We start from the raw sequence: 23855 nt of genomic DNA, 5'->3' as shown, positions 1-23855 counted from the left end.
ATACCATGGACTTTTTTCTACTTTCAACAAACCTTTCCAAACCTTAATCAAGGCAAGGTGGGGAGTGTTAGGAAACAGGCGAGAAGGTGAGCTTTTCTATGAGGGACTTGACTCAAAGTTGTGATTCCATCTTTTTTAAAAGAGTTTTTTCTCTACTTCTCTGTTTCCTGTATATTCATTCTCCTTTTCCACCAGCCAAACACTTTCTCTTCTTCCCTATCTGCAGTTACACAACTTTCTTTTTTCTTTTTTCTTTTTTTTAAAGATTTTATTGGGGAATTGGGGGGGATGGGAACAGTACTGGGGAATTGGGGAAAAGGAACAGTCAAGTTGCTGTCTTTTTGTTCTTCAGTCTAGTTGTGGAGGAAGTCGCTTCACTGGCCCATGTTGGTATTGTGATCATTGTGCTTTTCCTGGCTGAGGCAGATGGGTCACCGGCCTCTGGACGGCTGCTCACAGCAGCTTTTGGCAGGTCATACTGGCTACCAGCCACTCACGGCGGCTGCCGGCCGCTCATGGTAGCTCATAGCAGCCCACTGTAGCAGGGGCTGCAGCCTACACTGTCACCGGTGACTCAGAGCAGCCCAGCTCCAGGTTGAGCTGTTGTTCACCATCTTAGCTGTAGAGGGCAGAGTCACTGGCCCATGTGGGATCTGAACTGGNGCCCAGCTCCAGGTTGAGCTGTTGTTCACCATCTTAGCTGTAGAGGGCAGAGTCACTGGCCCATGTGGGATCTGAACTGGTGGCCCTGCTGCTCACAGTTCGTGCTCCCAAGCCAACTCTTAACCAACGAGCCACTCGGCCGGTCCCACAACTTTCTTAATCACCCAGTAGGACACTGCTTCACGGCTATCTTTCATTTCCTGGTCTATTCATGTTCGTTGTGTTGCAGTGGAAAAGGAGTGGTATTTGGAGTCAGAAGATCTGGATTTGAATCCTACTTCTGCTACTGAGCTGTAAAATCTCAGGGAAGCTTACTTAGCTTCTGTGGACTTGGGTTTCCTGAACTGGCAAAATAGACATGATAACACCTCACTCATTGGTTACTGCAAAGATTAAGGACGATTAGTCAAAGTGCATTGCAAACTGCAAAACACCTCACACATTTCATTTATTATCATTAGCCACCACTTCTTAGAGAAACACAAGAAGTGCACTGCAGGCCACTTCTCTGATTTCCTCTTGGGATACCCCAGGAAAGGACAGGAACTGTCCAGGCTCTAAAACTGGGTTTATCCTACCCAAAACCTTCTCAGGCTGAATTTTTGTGACTGACTCAGAATCCCAGGATGAGAACTCAGAGCCTGTGTACTATTGGGTAGTCAGAAAAGTCATGACGCGTTTTTGCAACAAAAAACATAGAAAAAATACATCATGACTTTTCTAACAACCCAATAGAATGCTGACAAGATTCTGCATAGCGTTGGCCTTAAGCAAAATTTATGCACATGGCTGCACCTAATGCAAAATCTGGAAGAAGGCAAAAAAAAAAGGAGTCCAAAAACCATGATTACCGAAAATTTCAAAGATATAAATAAAGTAGAAGAAAGACATAGTAGAAAATAAAGGGAGGCTGTGAGCATTTTACAGTTAACTTCAGTGGCTCAGAAGCCTTCGTGCTCAGCGTTATATTAAGAGAGTAATACACACAGATAGTAATTCATAAAGCATATGAAGAGCCTGGAATCCTTTTCCACCCCTGATGCACAAACCAATTTCATCCCCAAATCCCTCATCTATTGCCCCTGGGAAAATCTGTCATGTACAGAATCCTCACAATGATTTCCAGAAACTTCATGTAAACATACAGAGAAAAAATGTTAACCTCTCGCATAACTCACATGTAGTGGCCAAAGAGAAAAGTGTCTTTCTTATAAACAGAGATCTTCACATCTGTTACTTCTCTTGCAATTGCTTGACAGAAAATTCACTCATAGCAAAACTCATTATTGGTCAATTCAGTCAGAATCACTACACTGATTCTGTTTATTTAAAAAAAAATTCCAGAGAATTAAAAAAAAGCCATGAGAAGTAATCTACTTCGTACACTGATTTGACAAAATGGCATCATCATTTCCATCAAGCCATCATACATCTTTAAACCACACATTACAAGTTCTGCTCTGAAGGCAGAATCAGCCACATTTTGGAATCTCCCTGTCAGAGACCAACAGCTGAGCCATCCCCATGCCAGACGGAATAAAACTGGCAACAAAAACTATGTACAAAGAGATTATGCAAAGACTTCAAATATTCCATTTTGATAAAAACTTGTAAAATGAAACAGTGAGAATATAATTTGAACAATCTGTTAGACCCAAGCCTGCCAGTATCTTTCACTTGCTCTTTTTTTTTAACCACTTGCAACTTTCACTATTTATCATCATTGCAGATCTAGAAATACCATTTGGATAACTAATTTCTATACTTCAGTTCCATTAGGCCTCCTAGTGATCAACTTCCAATGGCCTTACAAGTACCAAGTAGAAGAAATAGAAGCCAAACTAGGATGAGAGAAGGGAACCAAAATAATTATGAGAGAAAACAAACACTAAATTCAGAAATATAAGATACAGTCAAGGGAGCATCCAGTTTCAAGAACCCAAGTTTGGGGAGACCTTTTCTGCTTCCCCCCTATCCATCTATCGCTTCCTTTAATTCCTGTTACACAAAGTGTTACTGTTATGTAGTTAGCAGTTACTAGTTCTCAGGCTGAGAATGGAGATCAAATCTTATGTGACTTAATTTTTCCATAGCCCACTGAAGAAAAAAAATAAAAGAGCATATACTTTGTAATATTATCCAAAATTGGCCTAATATCCATGTTGCAAGTGCTTGAAGCTTTCCCTGAGGAAAGACTTTCTTGCTTGAAATAGCCTGGTAACAAATTAGTTTACCTTTCATTTTTCCTAAGTAATTATTCTTGCTTTTCACCTTGACTAGAAATCTTACGTTTTTGTGTTTAACTCAAGATTTTCTTGCTAGCTTTTTTCCAATATTATTTTGAAATGAGAGTTATATATGAAGTTCAAGCAATAATTCCATCAGCTTGACAGACAAATGCTGCTCTCCAGATAAAAACATGATGATCTCTTTGCTCCTAAATTTGTTCCCAGAATACAGATGGATCTATACTGGGCCCTCTGCCTGGCCCTGCCATGATCAGACAGCTGCTCAATATCTGGTTGAGATTAAGGAAATAGACTCAGCTATGGATCCAGGCAAATAAATGGGCCCAGATGGCCAGTGGGTACCCACCCTTGGTCTCACAGAGTAGTTGCTTTAAACTAGGAATTGGCTAACTTTTTCTGTGAAAGGTTAGGATCAGCCTTTGTTCCATAGAAAGTATTATATTGGGCTTTGCAGGCCATATGGTCTCTCTCACAATTACCAGTGCGAAAGCAGCACAGACAATACCTAAATGAATGAGCGAGGATCTGTTCCAATAAAACTTTATTTACAAAATTAGGTGGCATGGCCTGTGGGCCAGCGTGCTGATCCTTGCAAACCAACTTGTCTGACCAGTTTGAGCCCAACTCATCCAGTTTCTGGTTCATGCTTTACTAATCCCCATCCTAAAAACCACTTCATTTTGTTCCTCAAATCAGTCTGCCAACTGGAGCTGATTTATAACTCCCAAATCAAACTAAATATGATAGGAAAAGGAGGCAAATTCTGTGAATTATTTTTTGGGGGAGGAAGTCCAATTTCTGAGATCAAAGGGTGATATTAAACTGGTAGAACCATTTTACATGGTCACTTAAATATTAACCATCAGCCTCTTAAGGAAATCACATAAGAGCACAACCACCCTACCAACAAACCCTTGAGGTCACACACTATAGTGTTGGGAAGCAGGCTAAGGTCTCCAGAGCTTATGCACACAATTTCCCCTATGCACCTTTTTGGGATTACAGGGAAAAACATGCAGCACAGAGCTCAGCACATCGTGAATATTATTATCCATCTTTAACAGATAAGAAATTAGACCTGTGCTTTTTTTTACTATGATGTACCTACAGATCATGTTGTGGACTTGTTAAAATGCAGATTTTGATGCAGTAGGTCTGGGGTGGGTCCTGAGGGTCTTCATTTCTAACAGGCATCCTGGTGCTACTGACGCTGCTGGTCTAAGAATCTTGCCTTAAAGAATAAGGGCCTGAAACAGTGGTCAGCAACCTCAGCTACACATTGGAGACCCCTGGGGAGAATTCCAAACACTGAGGTCTGGGCCAGCCCCAAACCAAATGGACCAGCATCTCTGGGGGCAGGGCCCAGACGGCAGTATTTACTAAAGCTCCCAGTTTATTTTAATGTAGCGTCAAGATTGACAGTTGCTAAATTAGAGGCTCAGAGATATTAACTGACTTGCCCAAGGTCACTTGGTTAGTGGCCAAGCACGGGTTTTAAACGAAGTAAACTTTTTGCTTGCCTGATAATCATTGAAAGTGATCTCACAAATCATTACTAGACAGGACACAGGCAAAGTGGGGATAGTTTCCAGGATCACAGCAAAGATGAGGGAGGAGCAGAAGAGGAAAGATGAGACTGAACTTATTCAGACACCGATATCAATACTGGGCAAGGGAGCACAGATACAGCAGGCAGTACAATCCATGGCTTTGTCCCACTGTGAAGATCCCTCTTATGGCTCATTCTTTCTTTATGAAAGCAACACGGCCAAGGAGCCTCTCGGAAGGCGTATTTAAGTTCAGAAATGTGCAGCACCTTCAGTTCCTTTGATGAATCACCACATGATGAAACCTTAGCGGCTGAGGAATCACTTTTGGCTTCCTTTCTGCCTCTTGGGAGGTTCAAAAAGTCATCTTTATGGGAATGGGCAAAATTTCTGATCCAGGGATTTCTGTCCTGAACAAAACCAAAGCAAGGGAAGGAGAAGAAAAGAGAAAAAAAAATTCAGGAAATTATGGGACAGCCCAAGGTATTCTGGGCCTCCTAAATGCATCCAGTTCAGCACTGTGAGTAAAAGGTTGTTTTCACTGGAAAAACCACATGCATTTCAATGACATTTACACAATTGTTCAAGATCAGATCCGTTTTCTCACTCTCTGCAGACCTGGGGAGTACCAACCCACCCTTAGTGAAGACCTCAACTGTGTAATGTGGGACATCCTACCTCAAAGGGGAAGTAAAAGTGTGACTGAGGAATTGGACGTCTCCCAGACTAAGCAAATGGCAGCTGCAAAGGGTACTGAGAGGTGCAGACTCACTCCTGGGAACCTCATCCTTTTAGGTAGAGGAAGTGAGGGGCCCAGGGTCTGGTGGGTCCTGGGAACACTGTGAGCTCATGTGAAAATTCATAATGCTGAACATGCAGTGAGAACTCAGTATTTTGCCAAATGTTTTCAGAGGCTTAAGTTCAAGCTTTACTCCCCCACCACCCCACACTCCACCCCTATTCTTTTGGGATATTCTTGTGGATATTTTATTTAGGTGTTTTTTTTTTAATTCTCTCTCTCTCTGACTCCCTTTAGGACAACAAACAAGTATTAATCCTGCCCTAAAAGACACGAACCAGATATTCTGAAAAAGAAGTAACACTTTGAGGGCTCCCATGTCTGTGGGAAGTGCTCACCAGCCTTAGGTCAGCCGGGCTTTTGGCCCAGAGTGTTTTCTCAGGCACTTCCACGTCTGAACCAGAACCCACTGGCCAGTGTTCAACGGGGTTACACATCCCACACTTGCACGGAAGCTCATGATTGTGTCACTAGAAGGGTCTGCAGAACCACTACTGTCCAACCATCGCTCATTTTACAGATGAGGGGACCGGGGGTGTTCAAGGTCACATAGTGATGCAGGGGCAGGAGCAGGACTAGAATCAGTTCACCAGGTAGCTTCCACCCCATTTCTCTGGGTTGGTCCTCAGGGAGCTGCATTTTAGTAAGCTTCTGATGTAGGCTCCCCAGGCTCCATATATTCACAAATGCTGGCCTAGTGGGCAGAGATGTCCTTTAAGACAATAGCAACAGATCTTTTCCTAACTGTTGGCTTTGTGGCATATCTCTAGGAAGGGGGAAAGATGACCCTCAGCTATTTTCTCTCTTAACAAAATCAGGAGAGAGGGAAGGGAAGTATACTTCGATAGGAAGTCAATTTTAAAGTCCCCAGGAGAGCAGTGTGGCCCTACAGCTTCTCACATTTAGAAAACGTCTCAGCTCAATTCCTCTGTCTTAAGAAAAGGAGGCACTGAAGTTATTTCAGGAAAGGGAGAAGGATGTGAAATGATTTGCACTTAGATTCAATTTTATAAGAAGCGGTGATCACACGACACTTACTTTGTATCACATATTTTGTTAATAAAGTGAAAAAAAATACAAAAAACAACTTTTCACAAAAGAAAATGGCCCAATCACTTTTGAATCTACATTTTCCCATCAATGTGACCATCCAGTGTTACCGTAACAATGAGAGTCTTGAAAAGAGGACCGAAGTCACAGTGAAGTGTCAGTTGAGCAAGTAAGTAGACATTCCTCCCAAGAGCTTGGCATTTTTTTTAGAATGTTTTGCCTTTGTTTTTGCTCTGACTGCAGTAAATTTACCATGATAAGAAAACACCTTTTTTTCTTCTTCTTATTTTGTGGCCTAGAATTTCATGAGAGAAGCAACAGCTGTGAGTAAGTGATGGGAGGACTGTGAATTCAAAGGAGGGAGCAGGAGAGAAGGAGCACTGGAGAGTGTTTTTCCTTAAAAAAGAGATGAAAGGGGCCCACAGCACTGAAAAGAGTAAAACATCTGTGGCGGGTTGCTCAGTAATTAATCATCTCCAGGAGATTCCACCAGTCCCCAGCCCTGTCCACAGAGCAGTTTCGCTGACACAGAGGGAAAAGGCACTTCCACAAACACAGCTAGTAAAACAGTATTATAGCCACGTAAACAGCCGGCTCTAGCAGAATCCAGTGGGCCCTTATTTTTAAAATTATGCATGGGATCATTCATGTGTAGAAAGAAATTATAAATCCTCCTCTCCGTGCTTTCGTATAGGTGAGTCCTGGAGATACAGTGAGAATATTTGCTAACTCATGTTGATATTGGTAGATGCTAAATTACAAATACAATTCGGATGTGAATGTCCCCTGAGAAAGTTATTGTTGACAAAATAACAGTAGGGGTGGATGTGGGCTCTCTTTTTCCCACACATTTCTAGATGGTATCATTGGAGGGGAGGATGAGTTATTCTGACTTAATTGTCAAGACTCACAGAATGCTAGTGTGTGCAAGCTGGAAAGGATCTCAGAGGTTTTCTCATTTACTTATATCCATCTGCTTTGCTCTCCCCTCCCTGCCATTTTTACTAAAAGAGGAAAGTTGGAAGGACTCACCCAAAGTTCTAGCACATTCTCTGAGTTTTCACTAGAAAATGGAGGCATTTAGGATAGAATTCCTCTTGCCAGCTAATTTAAAATTATCTTGGATGAAAAGGAATCAATGTAGGTTCATCAATTATGGTGAGTGTACCACTCTGATCACCTTACACCTGTTAGAATGGCCGTCGTTAAGAAGAAAAAGATGTGTCAATGAGGTTGTGGAGAAAAGAGCACTTGTGCAACGTTGGTGGGAATGTAAATTGGCTCAACCCTATGGAGAACAGTATGAAAGTTATTAAAAAAAATAATAAAACTGTCATATGATTAAGCAATCTCACTTCTGGGTATATATCCAAAGGAAATGAAAACAGGATATTGAAAAGATATCTGCACTTCCATGTTCATTACAGCTTTATTCACAATAACAAAGATGTGGAAACAACATAAGTGCCCATCAATGGATGATAGATAAAGAAGATTATGGTATGTGTATAAACACACACACACACACACACACACACACACACACACACACACACACACTGGAATATTATTATTCAGCCATGAGAAAGAAGGAAATCCTGCTATTTGCAACAACATGGATGGACCTTGAGGGCATAACGCTAAGTGAAATAAATCAGGCTGAAAAAGACAAATACTATATGATATCACTTACACATGGAATCTAAAAACATTAAACTCATAGAAGCAGAAAGTAGAATGGTGGTTATCAGGAGCTGGGGGAATTGGGGAGATGTTCAAAGGGTACAAACTTGCAGTAAGAAACAAAACAAAATGATCATGGGGGAGGCTGTGCCTGTGTGGGGACAGGGAACATATGGGAACTCCCTATTTTCTGTCCAGTTTTGCTATGAACCTAAAACTTCTTTGAAAAATAAATCTATTCAGACAGAGAAAAAAAAAGATCCACCTTTTTTGTTGCAGTGAATTCACGATTTGACATTATTTTTTTGTGATTGTTATTTTGTGGCTTTTCTTTATTCTAGAATATATATATATATATATATATATATATATATATATATATATATATATGTGTGTGTGTGTGTGTGTATGTATATATACATATATATATATATATTTTTTTTAATGCCAAAATTTCCTGATCTTAGTGGAATAAAGTAAAGACAGGCTTACTACAACCAGGATGACATTACTTTAAAAAAATTGCATTACTGGATGTATTACTTGAATCAAAGTTGAGAAGCAAAGAAACAGCTTAGCCCTAAGCCAGTATGATTTTTGCATTGGTTACTTCATCACTGAATTCTGCCACCCCCATTGGTAAACTGAGTGTATTGAACTGTATGTACTTTAACATGGCTCCAACTCTAAGGATCCCTGAATGGATAGCAAATGTTTTGAATTGTTTTTTTCCTGTCAGTGATGGCGAATCTGCACTTTGGCTTGATGCTGTCTTGCTCAGTCCTCATGTGAGCCTCTTGAGGAGGATGTTCCAAGTTCATGGTGAGGAAAGAAGCCTTGGCCGGGACTTTTAAGGATCAAGACTTGGGCTACATTTGCATCTTATTCTATTTACTTGAACAAATGGTCTTGTTTTTAGAGTTGGTGTGAGTCAGCCCAAAGCCAAAATTGACTTTGGTGTTTCTAAATAAATCAGAGTCCTGTTTGAGTGACTCAAAATGAAAAATTGCTGATTACAATTCAAGATAATGCTATAATTTGGACACAGAAGACAAAAAGAGGTAATAAGGATTTTTAACCCAAAGTGAGTAAATCCTGGAGGAATTTTCTACAACACCCACAAACATTTTAACTAATGTGCTGAAAGCCTCTTATTTTAAATCAATAGAGCCATAGTTTTACTCCTAATCACCAGGTCAACAAAAATAACTTAATGGATAATGCTATTATTCTATGGGAAGAACTTATAAAATGAGGACATTGATCTCATTTGATACCAGCAAAGTAATGAAAAGCAAATTTAGGAGGATAGTTGATTCCACATTCCGTAAACACACAGTAGACACCATCGCGGACCCCACTGCCCTCTGTCCCAGCCTTTCACCAAGATCCTTTCTTCACCTCCCTTAAGTGAGTAATGCTCTCCTCCAGGCTTCAATGTGGAATTCTGCAAAGTTGCTCTGGGTACCAGACCTAAGTGTCAGAAAGGAAAATTCTCTTCCTTCCTTCCTCCCTTCTTCCTTCCTTCCTTCCTTCCTTCCTTCCTTCCTTCCTTCCTTCCTTCCTTCCTTCCTTCCTTCCTCTCTCTCTCCCTCCCTCCCTCCTTCCCTTCTTCTCCTTCTCTGTTTTTTTTTCCAAACTGAAGATCTTATGCAAGTACAGCAGGTCCTTGAATAACTGTTTCATTCAATGTTGTTTCATTATAACACTGATGAGATATCATAGGAATGTAATTCCTGTTTATGTCAAATAGTCTATGGTAAGGTTGGTTTCGTTATATGTCATTTAGCTTAAAATCGCAGAACATATCAACGTTAAGTGAGGATTTACTGTAGTGTGGGTAACAAAGAAGAGACAAAATAGCAGCAAAGGCACAAAAATGCCTGTTTGCCTCTTGTCTGACCTTAGACGGCAGTAGAAACATCCCAGAGACCAAGGGGACTGCATTAGACCCCTGGGAAACAGAAAGCCAACACTGGAAGTCTCTTCAAGGGAAGCATCAAATAGCTGTTTCCAGTTGTTTCAAGCTTTACAAATGAGGCACGATATGTGAAAACCCTTTGTCTATTCTAAACCACTCCACAAATGTGGACCATTCTTCTTATTTGCTGAACCAGGGTAGGCTGTTAATCAGATTCTGTTTCAATCTGGAGTTATATTTTGTAAGATAGGCAGGTGGGACAATTTGGTGGACATAAATCCAAGACAGAAATAAGAAACCTGGGCTCTTGTTCTGGCTCCCATGTCATTGGACAAATCTTAATTACTTTGTGCCTCTGTTTCTCCCTTTATTTTTAAAAGGAGAGGAGAGGTTAAGATGGGGGAAGCCAAAAATAGCTGCGAGAGCCTTCTTCTATTTCTTGTCATTCCCCGAAGTCACATCTATTCTCCAAGCACTGCTCATTTTACAGTTAAATTATTGTCGATGACTCGTCCCTGTGTTCACCTTCAAGTGAGTTAAAAAAAAAAAGGCTATTTCAGATGCTGTTCATCTTCACATCCGATTCAGCCACCTAATTTGAGTTTTTCATGTCATTTGCTGGTATTTCTCCCTTGCCTGGCTTAACTGCTTTTAAAAAAGGCTTTCAGGGCAGTCCTTGGTGGTGACAGGAGGCCACAAGGTGTGCATTCCTCTCGGAAATGAGTCACTGGAGACGTGGTGAGTCCCTGGCCTCTCTGTACTCCATCATTCCTCTGGGTTATTTTCACCCACCACTTAGCTGCATACTCCCCAAATACTTTTAGAGGGCTCAAATCTCTTATCAACTTCCCAAATGTTCACCCGGGGACTTTTCATTGTGATCTTGCTATGTGGCTGTATCTTAGAGAAAAGCTCCAGCGCTAACCTTCTGTGACAACAGTGCAGACGCCAGTGTTCACTTAAACTTCTAGTCCTCAGCGACGAGTCCTAAAGGCACTAAGACAAGCTTTCGTAGCCTTTGCTCTCCTTAAATGCTGAGGCATGAAGCCAAACTAGCCACTTTCTTTTTTTTTTACTTTTGTTTTTTATAGTTACTTTCAGGTGTACAGAACAATGCAATAGTTGTCCTTTTCACCCTTCACACAGAAACAAATCCCCCCCGCCCCCCGCATCCACTGCCCTTCCACCTCCGATATCATACTTATCTATTACATTCCCACAGTCTACTCCACGTCCCATGACTATATGTATATATAATTATAGTTGACATACATTATTATTCAACATCAACTTCAGAAATACAGTGCCGGTGGTCAAGCCTCTACACGGTGTATGAAGTGGTCTCCCTAACAAGACATGAGACCATCTGGCCCCCTAAAAAATATTTACAACATTATTGATTATATTCCCCAGACTGTCTTTTCTATCCCTGAGGCCATATTGTAGTTACCAATTCGTATTGTCTCATCCCTTCCCCTTCCCCTTCATCCCCACCCCCTCCCAACTAGCAATCCTCAGTTCTTCCTCTGTGTCTCTGGGACTATTTGTGTTTACACTTCTCATTTATTCAGTTTTTTAGATTCCACGTGTAAGTGAGATCATATGGTATTTGTCTTTTTCTGACTGACTTATTTCACTTAGCATAATGTTCTCTAGGTCCATCCATATTGTTGCAAATGGTACGATTTCCTTCTTCTTCATAACTGAGTAATACTCCATTGTATAAATGTACCATAGTTTCTTAATCCAGTCGTCTACCGATGGCAAACTAGCCACTTTCTGTAAAGACCAAGGGCTGGGGCAATGGAGTTACCCACAGGTTTTGTGTTAAAGCCCGAATCCCAATGAGTAATTGAAATGTTTGAAATTAGATATTGTTCTTGTTTCTGATTAATAATCATACCAGCCATGCTTAATCTATTTTTATCATTATTATTAACATCAATACTATTAATAAGTAAGCTTAATGCAGACAATGGCTAAGCTAGGAGCTTTCTGCACTTTAGCTGATATCATCATAACAACAAGAGAGTGAAGGTACTATTATTTTTTCCATTCGCCAGATTAGAACATGTAACAACAAGGTCAGTAATTTGCTTATGATCACACAGTTAGAATTTTGAACGCTGCTTGTGTGCCCCTGAAGCGTTGGCTTTAGCATCTATGCTGTAGAACATGTGGAAATAAAAAGGAGCTGCGCCTCTCATGGGTGCTGCACGCTCCTTACAATGGGGCTGGGAGAGATGGCAGAAGTAGGGTGAGCAGTCAACACCACTGAACCACGTGGGGTGGCCTTTCCCTCTCTGTCTGATAGTCCTCACTTGCATCATACAGATGCAGGCCTTCTGAAGCCGAGTACTCCTTACTTTTGCTGCCTGAGCTTGCCCTCTGTTGGTCTGAGGCAGTGGGTGAATGAAATGCATGTGTGTGTCCTGTAAGCCAATCGAGCAGGCCTATATTAAGCACTTTGAATGTATCAGCACTAGTCCAGCAGATCCAGATTTTGGCCTGTGCAGGTTTCTGAGTGATCCGTTGAAGACAAGGCTGATGACAGAGCTTCAAGTTCTCTGGTTTTGTAACCACGGCAGCACCAGTGCTGCTCGCTGTTGAGCTGAAGCCAGCACTCAGGAGCCCACAAACTTGGCAAGTGTATCTCCTTCCAAAAGTTGCTTTGTTCTTTTAAGAAAAATGGTATGAAAACATTATTTTTATTTTCTTATTTTTGTTTATATTTCAATTTACTTTTTAAAAGTTGTGTTGTTTTTATTATTATTGATGAAATACGATGAAATGTATATTTTACTTGAGTTGAAAACATAGGAATCACCACAGTTTGGAGCATAATATTCCACAAAAACAATGGAATAAATGATTCTGAGCAGCTAGCTGTATGAGGCCCACTGCCCATGAAAAACCATCTACAATGACTCCCCCTCAGATGTTCCAGGGAGGTCTCCAGCTCTGTTCACTGTTCCTTTGCCCTATCAGCCTGGGTGAGTAAGTATATGGAGGAGCTCTTTCCAGGTGTCAAAAAGGAAACAAGGTGAAGGGTGTACCTGAGTTTGCCTTTCTGAACGTTAGTAGCTCTGGTTACGCGTGACGTCTTCTGGCTGGGGTCGGGAAGCTCAGGCTTAAGAGGCTTTAGAGTGCTGAGATGGGACTGCTGACCTTTCAGACAGGAACTTTAGGGGTAGAACTGGAACAAGACCAACCTTGGATATGCGGTCAGGGCATCCAACTACCATATGACCCAACAAAATAAGACTTTGTAGAATATTTATTAGAAACAGAGAGCTTGGATAAATAACTGTTCCAATGCTCCGATCCAAAATAGTATGATGCTTCATCAAAAGATCTTAACACATAGCTGGTTGAGGAATTTACTGTGTGCACCTGTGTGTGTATTTTTCTGTACATTATTAAGGAAGTATATAAAACTGGTCCTCTGACTGACCCTCCAGCTAAAATCAACTAACTCTGCTACATAAAATATAGGAAACATTTTAAAGGAAAATCAATGAGTTGGAAAGAAAGTAAGAAATCCTCAAAGGCCCAAAACTAAGTGAAAATAGGAACCTGGAAAAGAATACAAGAATACTCAGTTGGCTTTTGACTTAAGGACATTTCCTAGACCCAAATGACCTGAAGTTTTGGTTTTCATAGATTTACAGGGTGGGACAGGGGCCAGAAGATTAAAGTGTAGGGCTTCCCTAAGGCTACCAATCTATATCCCAAAAAGATGGAATTCCAAGGGGTTCAGTCCTTAGTATAAGAGTGAAATATAGTTACCCTTCACCACAGGCCATAAAGATTTTCTATTGCATAAGTTCCAAGAATATAAGCTCACAACCCACCCCTCCCCGCCCCAACAAAAGAACACATAAAGCATAATATATATAAGGAAACAAAGCACCATGTACAAGAGCCAGCAGAAATATCAGATTAGACCAGCAAACATTTCAGATATTAGAAGTATCAGGCACAAAGACAGAAAAAGATACGATTTAGAAATGTGAATAAGGAGTAAGGTACTATTAAACATAGGACAAAGCATATTTGAAAAAGGTCCAAATAAATATTAGAAATGAAAAATGTAATCATTGAAGTTAAAAACTCAGTCAATGGATTTAATGACAAAGTACATATAACAGAAGAGATATTTAATAACCTGAGAAGTGGAGCCAAATAAATTATTCTGAATGTAGAAAGCGACAAAGGAAGGTTAGGAGACATGGAGGACAGGATGAGAAGGTCTGACATGTCTAATCAGTTATGGAATAAGGGCAGAGAAAGAGGGAGTGAACTAGATTGAAGCAATATTTGAAGACATAATGGCTTAGAATTTTCCAGAATAATAAAAGAGACCAGTCATGAGATTCAGAAAGCCCAACATATCTTGAGCAAAATAAAGAAAGAAATAAATTTACACTGAGATCATTATAATAGCATTACAGAAAAACAAAGAAGACCTTAAAAGCAGCTTGAAAGAAAATACAGATTACTTACAGAAGGAGGACGTCTCAACAGCAACAATGGAAACCAGGAGACAGTGACATGTAAGCAGCAAATGTCTTCTAAAAATGAGGGCAAAGACATTTTCAAACAAAACCTCCAGTAAAGTAAATCCTATAGTGTGTAGTCCAGACCAAGAAAAGTGATTCCTGATGGATAGTTTGATGCAAGAAGAAATTATAACCAAAGAAAGGGTAAACTTTATTAATTCTATATAAAAACCTCCAATATGAAATAGTAAAAATACTAACAATCTAAAATCTTGTAAGAGGTAAAAAATTACAAGATAGAAGTAAATTACCCAACAATAATGGCATACAAGTATACTTTGGGAGGAGAATGATCAGAGTTGAGGCGTTCTAAGGCCTTTGTCCTCTTAAAATAGGATAAAGATATTAATGGGTTGATGAAACTTGGACTTTGTCAAGTGACGACACATGCTAACATTTCAAGAGTAACCATTAAAAGAATAAAAACTAAAGTATTTAGAGGCCAAACAATAAAATAGTGGGATGAGAAGAAAATCCTCAATCAATCCATAAGAAAGAAGAAAAAATAAGACTGCAAAGATGAGACAAATAGAAATCACAAATGAGACGGAAAAAAATAGACACAACTATATCAGTATTTCAAGTGCATTTAAATGAACTAAATGCTCCAGTTAAAATACAAAGATTGGTAGTCTGGATTTAAATATAAATCCAGCTATGTGGTGTTTACACGAGGCACATCTAACACACAGGGAAGGGCTCAGAAAGATTGAAAGTGAAGACACGAAAAAAAATACGTCACTCATATATTACCGCCCCCCCCCGCACCCCCCCCAAAGTCTGATATACCATGTTAAATCAGAAACAAATACACTTCAAGGTAAATAATTACCACTAGAGAGAAGGAATCACTTCGTAATAATGAAAGGGTCCATTTTTAAGGAAGATAAATTTATAACTATAACTATAGACTCAAAATATATGAAATAAAAACATAACTACAAGAAGAAAGAGATACATCTTCTTGCATAGTGAAATACCTCCCTAAGTTACTGATGAACAAGCCAATGAAAAAAAAGCCAGTGAAAACAGATCTGATTGGAAGACTGTTCTGAAAAGGGTCATCTTATCCTGTTTTCTCCCCTCTACTCTTTCAGGACACAGAGAGGAGTGGCACTTCTCTGTGGGAGGGTGAAGTTGAGGGCAGGGCATGATGTGAGGGATGAGGAAGGCCTGGAAATTGGTGGACATATTTTGTTCACAACTGGGTGTCTCTAAATTTTAAAAAGTAGTGATGAATCACAGACATTTATATGAAAGTATCATGCTTCAGCTACAATTTGATAAATAACTGTAAGAATCTTTGGGCTGTTTACTTATTATTACTTGTCACAAGGAGTGTATCATAATTAAAAAGTAAACACACACACACGCGCACACACACACACACGCCACTCCCTTGTCATACAATAATCAAAGTTATCCAAAATCAGATTCTTTAAAACATATTCCTAAAGATTCATTTTACTTCTCACCTTCCAGAGTCATGAAGAAGGAAACTTTTTTAAAAAAATAAAAATACTGTAAAGAGCTTTCTATTTTATTTATTTTGTCAAGAAAGCTTGACAAAAGAGAGGACAAAGTTTCTTTCACTTGAGCCCTCACCATTAAAATCCTAATGAAACACTTCTGGTTCCTTGAAGACCATTGTATAAAGAAGATTTGATTTTCCTGAGTAGCTGGAAACATTTTCGTGAGGACATGTCTCGCACTAAACATAGCCTCTGGGTTTTTTGGATTTTATGTGTGGAGATCAATTAAGGCAGTTTCCTGCCTAGATGCATTCTTCCCCGACCTGCTCTGGCTGCTGCGTGTTTACCTCTTTCCTCCAGCACTCGAGGAGCTGCAAGGAGCAAGGAAAGGAAACGCTCAGCTTTTTCAAGTGCACAGCTGAGTGTTCTTCACTGAAATGAATGCAGGCTGCTTTGGGGAGTTTTCTTAGGTCGACAAACTATAGAATAAAACTTACAAAGTCATTGTTTTCCTGCATCATTACACATAAATAATTTATGAATTTATACCATAATTTTTCTTTCAATTGAATCAGAGATCCACGATTTTGCAAATAAGTCCACGCGGAAGCCAACGGCACGCGCACTCCTGAGACGTTCTTCGCAAATCAATAAGTTTATTGTTGCTGTCAGCCTGTGCATTTTCCTGGATTAACCTGTGAAAAGTGCTCTCCTTCATGAGCGATGTTCAGGAATAAACAGATCTTGTAAAATGAGGCGAGGGCAATTTCCAGAATGCGGATTCTTGGTGATCTTAAATGATGATGTATGAAAGAAAGAGAGAGGGAGAACAATTTGATTTGCTCCAACTAGGCTGACCCAGAAAGGAGGAGAGCAGAAAAATTGCTTTGCCTAAGCAAACATGACATCACGTCAGACAAGAGCGGTACTCACGATATGCAACATCGAAGCCTCATTTAAAATACCTATATATTGCCTGGCTCTGAAAGACATTTAAATGCCAGTAATAAAAAAGTCTTTGCTCATTCTGTTTTTCTATTGCCATTTTTCTCCTACTCACTGGCAACAACTTCTATATCTTCTTTTGAGATACTGTCTTAAGATTTGGGGTGAAGCTCCTTTGCTCTGGTTGAATTATGGCTGAATGCAAAATTCAGGTAGGTAAAATCGATGCTAAGAATCAACCTGACTTGGAAAGAGATGCTGGTTTTCTAGGGCATGTAGACACTCCCTTTGTGACAAGAACTTAGATTCTTCCCAGAATTCTAAAAAAATTTAAATGCAGTCTTTATCAGAACAAGATCTGATTTAAATTATAGCTCGTTTTTTCTGTCGTCCCCCAAAGTGTTGTGAGCCATTTGATTATGTTCTAGTCCCCTATAATTGATGTCTATTAGTGCCCAGTAAATATTTATTGAATAAATAATTGATTTTTCTCTTATTCAAATAAGGTTTGTCTTAGAGTTGGAGAGAGTAATGAAATAGATTTTTATGAATTTAAAAATCTTTCCTTGGTCATATATGTTTGCAGTTGACAATATTACTGTCCACTAACTCGTCCATTTTCAGTCTCTGCATGAGACACAGAGGGACACACATCCCTGCCATCTTGACTGGGTCATGTGACCTGCTTTGGCCAATGAGATGTGAACAGTGTGTGCTGTGCCCCTTCTAGGTGGAGGCTTCAATGGCCACCTTCACCATGTTCTCAATTTTCCCTGTTACTGGAACAGGTGAGGCTCCCAATCATGCCTGCTCTGTCACCCTGGGCCTTGGAGTGAGGGTGATGGTCATGTGTAGCTGACCCACAGCCAACCCAAAATGGTAAATGGTATTTGGCATGAACAAAAAAATAAACTTGTGTTGCTGCAAGCCATGTGGGGAGAGCGGAGTGGGATGTGTGTTTGCAGGTGCTGCATTGCCTAGCTTGGCTTATCCGGATCGATACAGTATTGGAAAAGCTTCCAAAGATATTAGACAAATCCAACTTCTGAAAAATTATTTGTTAGCCAGCAATATAGTGGTATTGCCGCAGCTGCTGTTTCATTCATTTACTGTCAACCTGACTTTTTTTTAATAGGTTGGCCAGTCTTTTAGTAAGAAAGTACTCAGGCAGTCAGAGCCCTTGACAATAATGACCATGAATGAGCTTAAGTAATAAAATTATTGTGTATTGCGGATATCTTTCTACCTTTAACATTTATGAAGGGAAGTCAATTTTCACTCAAACAGGTTTCTTCTCATCTGGTTTTCTCCACAATGTTTATGCCTGAGGTTTATTGCTAGCATTAAAGAGTGTCCAAGTATGTTATGAGAATAGCCAAATTCCCAGTGCTTTCAAATGTATTCCATAGGCCCCAGAGCCAGTTAAAAGCTGATTGATTATACAGAAAATACATCAAAACTGGTATTTATGAAATATCCTATTTCTTCAGCTCTCTCTCTCATAAGCGTGAACATCACATTTGGGAGTTGTGGTGCTAGTGTCTCTCAGACAGCTCTGAGAAAAAATTATTGCAGATTTTCCGTGACAAGCGAAAGGTTCTTTAAGCTGTTCAATAATTTAATGAAAGGTCTATGTCAAGCGATAATATCTCTCATGAGTTTGAGCAGTGTAGTATGGCTTGTCTATGTAGGCTTTCATAATCAAGTTACCAAAACACCTATCACATAGCTGAATAAAGGACAAATACTGAGAATGAGGGTGCATATGGACTTTTTCATATGACCAGTGCAGGACTGACAACCAAATTTCTGTTTAATTTGTACAAGATATGGGCAAATGTTTTGGCATCAGATGGGAGAATGAGCTATAAAATATGGCCTATATCAAAGATGCTACAGATGTTTAATGTTTCCAGTTTGCATATTTGGTCAATGATAACTCATTTGTTCATATACCTTCCACATATTCTTTATGGGTGTAGTCTATGTTAGATTACAAAATCAAAATCCTCTTTCCTGCATGCTAACATTTTATGAGACTTTATACTTGATGCTATTCCCTAGAGGAGACACAGTGTGTTGAAGTAATTTGATAAGCGATATTTTTGTGCAAACAGTAATTCTTGCCTTTTTGATGATGCTAGCACTAACCACATGTTATGATGTGGACCATACATGGTAGTTAGTGTTACTAAGTGCTATGCAACAGAGAAGAATATAATAAGTATAGTTGTTGATTGATTGATACCTATAGGATACATCAGTTTGCGTTTAGCAGAAGTCTAGGAATTATGAAAGAAATTTTCAAGTTTGAAGAGGAAAATAAGCATATCAACATACCATAAAATAGATGTAAAATCTCTATAGCCGTATTTGGGGTCTTAAAGTGTAACATTTCCTTTTTATGATATAGTTAGAGGTCAGCAAAGCTCTTGTTTAAGTGTTTCAGAGGACAAAGGAGAATTTAACACAGAGTTGCAAATGGTTTTGTTGGTAAAACTACCTCCAAAATGATTGCAGACCACTTATATCTAACAGAAGCTGTGCAAAACTTTCCCCAATTAAAACACGTGGCATGACTTTCTTTTATTGTTGGAATGCGTATGATTGTCTGAATGTGTCTAAGGCTGTGTGGTGTGGACTGAGCGCTAGCATCTCCCAGGGAATTCTGCAGCCAGCGTGGTTATTCCTTTCTTTCTCCCTGTGGTATATGACCCACAGCAATTAAACACAGCCTTGCCTGAGCTGCAAGAAATGTCTATGCACCTCCTATTTTCACTATTCTTCCACAAGCCTGAAATAATAGCTTCCCAAGGATGTAAAAACAGTCCACTGTCCATTGGGTGTGAGCTGAGAATTCCACATAAGGAGCAGGCATTCAACCCAGGCTTCCAACAGTGCATACCACTGAATTAGATTTGTGTAACTTTCAAGCCTGTGGAATAAGCAGAACGTCCTGGAGATAAGCCATCACTTTATATGTGTTTCTTATGACAGTCACCACTTGGGCCTCATCAACCACAAGCCTCCTAAATGGAAAGAAGCTTGTGTCAGATGACTCTCTCTGCTGCCACATGCTGCTGATATCGCCTGGAGAAGGGCAGAAAGCAGAAACTGAGACCGAATGAGTTGGGTGGTTTGGTTTTAATGTTTTGTATTTTCTCCCTGCTTTGAAAGCTCACTGTATTTTGCTGCTGTTATTACCAAGGGTTCATTGAAAATGAAACTGGGGTGTCTCAGTGGGGTTTAGCAGCAAACAGATAAAGCATGTTCAGGCAAGACCAGGCAGTTCACAATCTGAAGTGGACTGAGCAGTAGCTGTTTGTTTGCTGGGGTGAATGGGGCATAATTTATTCAGCTGAAGCAGAGGCGGAAAGCCAATCTGGCCTTGACCCATTTATCTTTGGAAAACTAATTAAAGTGGAGAATCTGGTCCACTGTTGTTATTGAGTTTTTATTTATTTATTTATTTATTGTACGGGCCGAGCAAAGGCTGAAGTGTGTGTGTGTGTGTGTGTGTGTGTGTGTGTGTGTGTGTGTGTGTGTGGAGGTGGGAGGTGGAAAATATCAGTTTCACCCAAAGACAGTGGCTGAGGCTGTAGATAATAAAACAGTTTCTTAAACAGCCTGACATCCTTTTGAAATGCAAACGAGTGGACTGAGCCGGATGCAGGATCCTTGGAGGTGACAATGAAATGCCATGGCAATTTAAAATGAACAACAGACAGTTTCCTGAATCCTTACAACCAAGACTTCCTAAATCACACCAAAATAGCCCCAAAGAGGCATGGAAGAACATTTTTATGACCAGCACTTTACTCTGAAACTGGTATTAATCATCAGGCAGGAAATGATGCCCGAATGTGAGATGCTTTGTCCGTTTTGTTTCAGAACAATACAATAAAGCGCATATCTTGATATTTTGCAAGTACTTAAATCTACATGCAACAATATTAATAACACGCTTTCACCAATGGCATACGAATAAATTTCAAAAGTTGCATTGTACTTTTTTGAAAGAATCATATCCAATAATGGACATCTGATTTTTTTCCCCCTAGAGAAGATTACATTATAGGAGGCAAGCAGAGAAGTTCAGGAGATGGAGTGGGGTGCGGGGAGATATTATGATTTACATTCGTTCCAGCATGTTCAACAAGTCAGTCCTCTTGGGGGAAAGCTACAAGGATAATGATAACCATCAGATAAGGCAATGGGACTGGTTCAACTGCTGGAAAATCTGGAGTTATCAAGAGAATGTGTTGAGAAGGGCAGGCACATACCACCCTAGTTATAGCAATTGGACCAAACTAATAGAACCCTGGCCTGTGCCGCTGGTGACATTTTCTCCCCCCGTTTCCTATTTAACGTCAGGTAACCTTAAGCTATCTGTTGCTCCTGTTCTTTCCTCAAGGTCTTTCCTTCTAGAAATCCCTGTTCCAGATTTACCTCTGAACTTTCTCATCTCATCAAAACTGCCCTGGGCTCAGAGAGTTGGGATGATGAATGGGAATACCACTCAGGGAACAACTTCCTTTTAGGCAAATTTTAAAGGAGGAATCCTAGACTTGGTGGTACCACTGCCTGAATTTAAGGCCAGGCAGACAGGTAGCACCATGATGTCATAGGTGTGCTGCATGGATAAATACCAGGTGAGAGTCACCTTCTCTCCTGGGTCCATGATGCTACTCGTATGTAGGGTTCAGGCCTTTATTATGGGGTATTACCAGCATGGAATAGTATTAAGAAAAAACAGGTTAGATAACTATATGATTACTATGGTTAATATATAAAGTCAGGTGAGAGAACCTCAGCATTCTTGTCCTCAGCCCCAGTACAAACCACTTTGAAGTAAAAATACCCTCCCTAAATACTCTAAAAAAATATCAGTATATTCAAACAAGGAAAGAAAAGTAAACAACCTATACCACAAAGTATTTCTTAACCCCTTAAATTCCCTATGTCCTGGCTAATGGAAAAATTAACTCCTTATAAATGAGAGCTGATCTTAGTTTGTTTTTTATTATCAGCAAGGTAATTATTCACTCAGCACAAGAAGCGAAAGCCAATCTAGTCTATCAGGGAAGAGCTAGTTTTTCAGGCAGACTACACATAGTCTGAACACTGGGAAAGAATTTAAATCAGCCACCAAATGAGCTAGTCTTAACACAAAGCTTAGACTGAAAACCTTGCTGTTGGGAAATGCTGCCAAATGCTTGTTAACCGTAAGAACGAGGTAAAGAAAAGGTTACTAAACCCGTTGGTCAGGCACAGTGTTGCTCTCTAGACAATTGGCTCTCTAGACAGTTGGGAAAGGGGAGGTGAAGGTGGAATATCTCAGGAACTCTCGGGAATGACCATATGGAGACAAATGGGGGTGAGAGGAAGAATAAGAAGACCAAAGCTTACACTATGTTGCATTGTCCTCCACACAATCCTCTGGGAAGCAAGAGGAAAACAAATTTAAAGGAAAAAGAAAGAGAGATTATTCTATACATAGCAGCAAAGCACAGGCACAAAGGTTTAGCTTTGTAGGCTGGCACTCCACCCACCCCCACCCCAAACTCCCTCCGAATGACCTGTAGAATATTTGAGAAGTCCGTGCACACAGTACAGTATTGAATACTTACTGGAGAATCGGTGGTCTAAATCATCACCAGGTTGATGACTTAACATCCCAGTCTGTTTTTTTTGTTTTTCTTTTTAAATCTACTTTTATACAATATATTCCTCTAAGACACACAATTTAAAGTACGTTTTTGTTCTAATGAATCAGCTCGAGTAAGTAACAGATACTTCCTGCTCAAGTGCATTCAGGAGCCATACAGTACAGCATGTCGTGCTCTCGTTTTCTGAGCTGTGCCACTAATGGCCTTTTACAAAACATAATCTGAAATACTTCTGTATGGTTGGATCTGCTATTTTGTGTTGATTTATTTTTACACGCTGTACTTCCAGGGAAGTTCCAGTGGCACTTTCTTTAAAAAGCCATAGTTTTACATCCAATTATTGAAGAGAATTCACAGAGTATAAAGTTAAGAAAAAAGGAATAGAGCCAATCTCTTCCTTCATGCGCATAATCACCTCTGGCTTATTTAACTGGAAATCAGTAACAACTGGCGGGGACAGAAGTGCCGCTAGGTTGAGTGTTGGTAACAGGAGATGCGTGATGGTGGACCAGACTGTTAACCAAATTAGTTCATGACACTCATCTCCTCAACAAGTCATGGCTGCTGGCAGGAAGGACTGTGATATTTCCTGATGAGTCAGCTTTCCATCAGCAGCTGAATTCATACACATATATTCATTCATGACTGGATAATAAAAATAACTTTTGGGTAGTATGCCCGAAAGCTACTGACTACCAAAACTGCTTTTTAAGCCCAAATAACTTTAGAGGAATGGAGCTCTCATTTCCAATAAACAGAAACAAATGAAAATGTTTCCTAGTGATATAAAAAAATGTACAAGTGCCTTATAAATACAATAGAGGTTAAATGATGGAATTGATGAATTTTAAAGAGAGAGTTTTATTTTGTTTTCAATTATTTTATATACACTTTAGCAGCAGTTTACCCAGCTTGGGGTTAGAAGCTTAATTCCTAAAACCCCGTAATTACCAGTTCACATGAAAAACAATTCTGTAATAACTGATATAAGAACAATTGCCAACAGATCCCAAAGTGAATACCATCGGGACTAATTTTAAATGGTAGTAAGAAGCAGCTCTCCGAGAGCTTTATAGTTCTTTTCACTTTGGTGAAAGGGGTGGGGTGATTGCAATAGTCTTTTGATGCTGTCCTTTGAAGCATTTTCTTTGCTGAAACACTCAGAGAAATTAAGGGATGTCTTTTCCAGTTATTCTCCTTTTCTGGAACACATGCTTCTTATAAATTTCAAGAAAGATCTTTTCAGGAGAAAATTAAAACAGAAGTAGGTAACATGAGACTTGTTTATAAACGGT

The 23855-nt window shown here is 39.8% G+C and overlaps 1 protein-coding gene across 1 annotated transcript in view; it reads right to left on the bottom strand.

The window, feature by feature from the left end:
- The window catches only part of GPC6 (glypican 6), a 1102936-nt gene that overhangs the window by 65172 nt on the left and 1013909 nt on the right, over positions 1 to 23855 (bottom strand). Inside the window, exon 6 of the mRNA XM_019666367.1 lies at positions 22301 to 22330. Coding sequence (XP_019521912.1) covers positions 22301 to 22330 — 30 coding nt within the window. The remainder of the gene's footprint in view (positions 1 to 22300; positions 22331 to 23855) is intronic.

This window comes from Hipposideros armiger, unplaced genomic scaffold, assembly GCF_001890085.2.
Source record: "Hipposideros armiger isolate ML-2016 unplaced genomic scaffold, ASM189008v1 scaffold_468, whole genome shotgun sequence".
Lineage (NCBI taxonomy): Eukaryota > Metazoa > Chordata > Mammalia > Chiroptera > Hipposideridae > Hipposideros > Hipposideros armiger.
The sequence above is the reverse complement of the archived record's forward strand: the minus strand, read 5'-3'. Positions and strand labels throughout refer to the sequence as shown.